Source organism: Mandrillus leucophaeus, unplaced genomic scaffold, assembly GCF_000951045.1.
Source record: "Mandrillus leucophaeus isolate KB7577 unplaced genomic scaffold, Mleu.le_1.0 Scaffold38, whole genome shotgun sequence".
Taxonomy (NCBI): domain Eukaryota; kingdom Metazoa; phylum Chordata; class Mammalia; order Primates; family Cercopithecidae; genus Mandrillus; species Mandrillus leucophaeus.
The window spans coordinates 4345467-4347687 of NW_012104031.1; the positions used below are offsets into that span (position 1 = coordinate 4345467).

The 2221-nt window shown below is 50.5% G+C and overlaps 1 protein-coding gene across 1 annotated transcript in view; it reads left to right on the forward strand.

Moving 5' to 3' along the window:
* The first annotated feature begins 1224 nt into the window (after window positions 1-1224).
* Window positions 1225-2221, forward strand: part of ARL8A (ADP-ribosylation factor-like 8A) — a 5239-nt gene continuing 4242 nt past the window's right edge. The window contains exons 1-3 of the mRNA XM_011990605.1: window positions 1225-1242; window positions 1357-1437; window positions 1745-1818. Of these exons, the coding sequence (XP_011845995.1) occupies window positions 1225-1242; window positions 1357-1437; window positions 1745-1818 (173 nt within the window). The remainder of the gene's footprint in view (window positions 1243-1356; window positions 1438-1744; window positions 1819-2221) is intronic.

Genomic DNA, 2221 nt, shown 5'->3' on the forward strand with positions numbered 1-2221 from the left:
AAACCCTGTCTCTACTAAAAATACAAAAATCAGCTGGGTGTAGTGGTACATGCCTGTGGTCTCAGCTACCGGGGAGGCTGAGGCAGGAGACTCGCTTGAGCCCAGAAGGCAGAGGCTGCAGTGAGCTGAGATTGCATCATTGCACTCCAGCCTAGGCGATAGAGTGAGACTGTCTCAAAAAAACAAAAAAGGGAACAGGGCTATCACCCTCAGGTTCAAAGTTGAGTGAGCCCCATCTCTTTTTTTTTTTTTTCTTGAGCCAGAGTCTTGCTCTATCACCCAGGCTAGAGTGCAATGGCATGATCTCAGCTCACTGCAACCTCTGCCTCCTGGGTTCAAGTGATTCTCCCGCCTCAGCCTCCCAGGTAGCTGGGATTACAGGCACGTGCCACCACGCCCAGCTAATTTTTTTGTATTTTTAGTAGAGACAGGGTTTCACCATGTTGGCCATGCTGGTCTCGAACTCCTGACTTCGTGATCCACTCCCTCAGTCTCCCAAAGTGCTGGGATTACAGGTGTGAGCCACCGTGCCCAGCTGAGCCCCATCTCTTTAGCCCAGGGGATAAGCAGAAGTGTCCTACCCGTGAACATGGAGATATGACCTGAGAGGGAGTTGGGTCTGGCCTTATTTGAAGCTTGCAAGTGGTTTAGAAGAATCCAGAAATCTTAGAGACAATACAGAATGGATTTTGGAAAATGGAATTACAGTCAACCCCCCAGTATTCAGCAAACATTTACTAATGGGGGTCCTCTCCCAGGAAGTGTTCCTTCTAGTGAGGAGACACATACATCAGTAAGCAGACAATATAGAGTGTGGGTTATCCTTCCCAACAACTGGAGTACAGTACAAATAAACCAAACCATGGATAATCCCGAAATTGCTTGGCGTGCACTGCATTTTCAGGAAGACCAATATACTCTGCCCCAAAAAGTTTGACTTTTTTGGTTGGAAAATGCGTCTGCTTTCTTGAGATCCTCCTTAACTGTTAGAACATGACTTGCCTCAAGTTCTCTTCCTGGGAGGTAATTTCTTCCTCCTCTCCACTGGAGAGAAAGTAGCATCAGTTACTACAGAGAGATGTAGGTTAGACTTGAGGAAGAATTTTCCCCTAGTCTAGGCAGAGAGATTGAGACTGATAAAAGTGGGTCTCTTCACAGGGCATCCCCGAGTGTAGGCGGGACACATAGGTTGGTGATAGCCCATCCTGCCTAAAAGCACGGGACATGCAAGAGTACCCCACGGTGGGAAGCCTAGGACGCTCTGGCCTGGCCTCTGCATGGTTCTTGCAGCCTCTTGGTCTGTGGCTAGGACATGTCGATTTTTGCACCGTTTCCCATTCTGAGTCTTCTTTCCAGTCAGGACAGTTCAACGAGGACATGATCCCCACCGTGGGTTTCAACATGCGCAAAATCACCAAAGGGAATGTGACTATCAAGGTGAGGGCTCGGAAGTTAGGGGGTGCAGAGGACTCTGTGTGTGTGTTGGGGAGGGCAATGGAGGCCCCTGGGAGGAGCGAGCTCAAGTGGGGCAGAGGCCAGGGTCCCCCTGCTGAGGAGCTGGGAAAAGACGGTAGAAGACTTCTAAGGTAGACGGAGAGGGGGATGGAGAGGGGGATGGAGAGGGGGGAGAACTGGAGAGAAAGCCAGGGAGGCAGAGGAGAGTAGGGCAGGGCAGGAGGGGGCATTTGAGACCATTTTGGTGGCCTGCCCACTACTGAGGCTATCTCACCCTCTTCTTGCTCAGCTCTGGGACATTGGGGGACAGCCGCGTTTCCGCAGCATGTGGGAGCGCTACTGCCGAGGAGTGAGCGCCATCGTGTAAGTACACGGGAGGCATCCCCAGACTCCAGCCTTACCTGGCTCCCCTAGCCCTGCTACCTTCGAGGACCTCAGAGGCTCAGGGTTGTATTAGACATAATCCTCAGTTCATGACACAGTGTCGGTCCGTGGCCTGCCTTTATTTTGCATGCTGCTCGTTTCTTATTGGATAAATACCCTGAGCGCTCACTACCCAATCTAAGAAACAGACACCTGTGTGTTCTCTTCATTAACTGTCTCCCTCCCCTCAACCCAAGTCACCACTGTCTTGAATTTTGTGTGATTTAAATGATTCTTTTTTTTTTTTTTTTTTTTGAGATGGAGTTTTGCTCTTGTTGCCCAGGCTGGAGTGCAATGGCGTGATCTTGGCTCACTGCAACCTCCTGCCTCCCAGGTTCAAGCA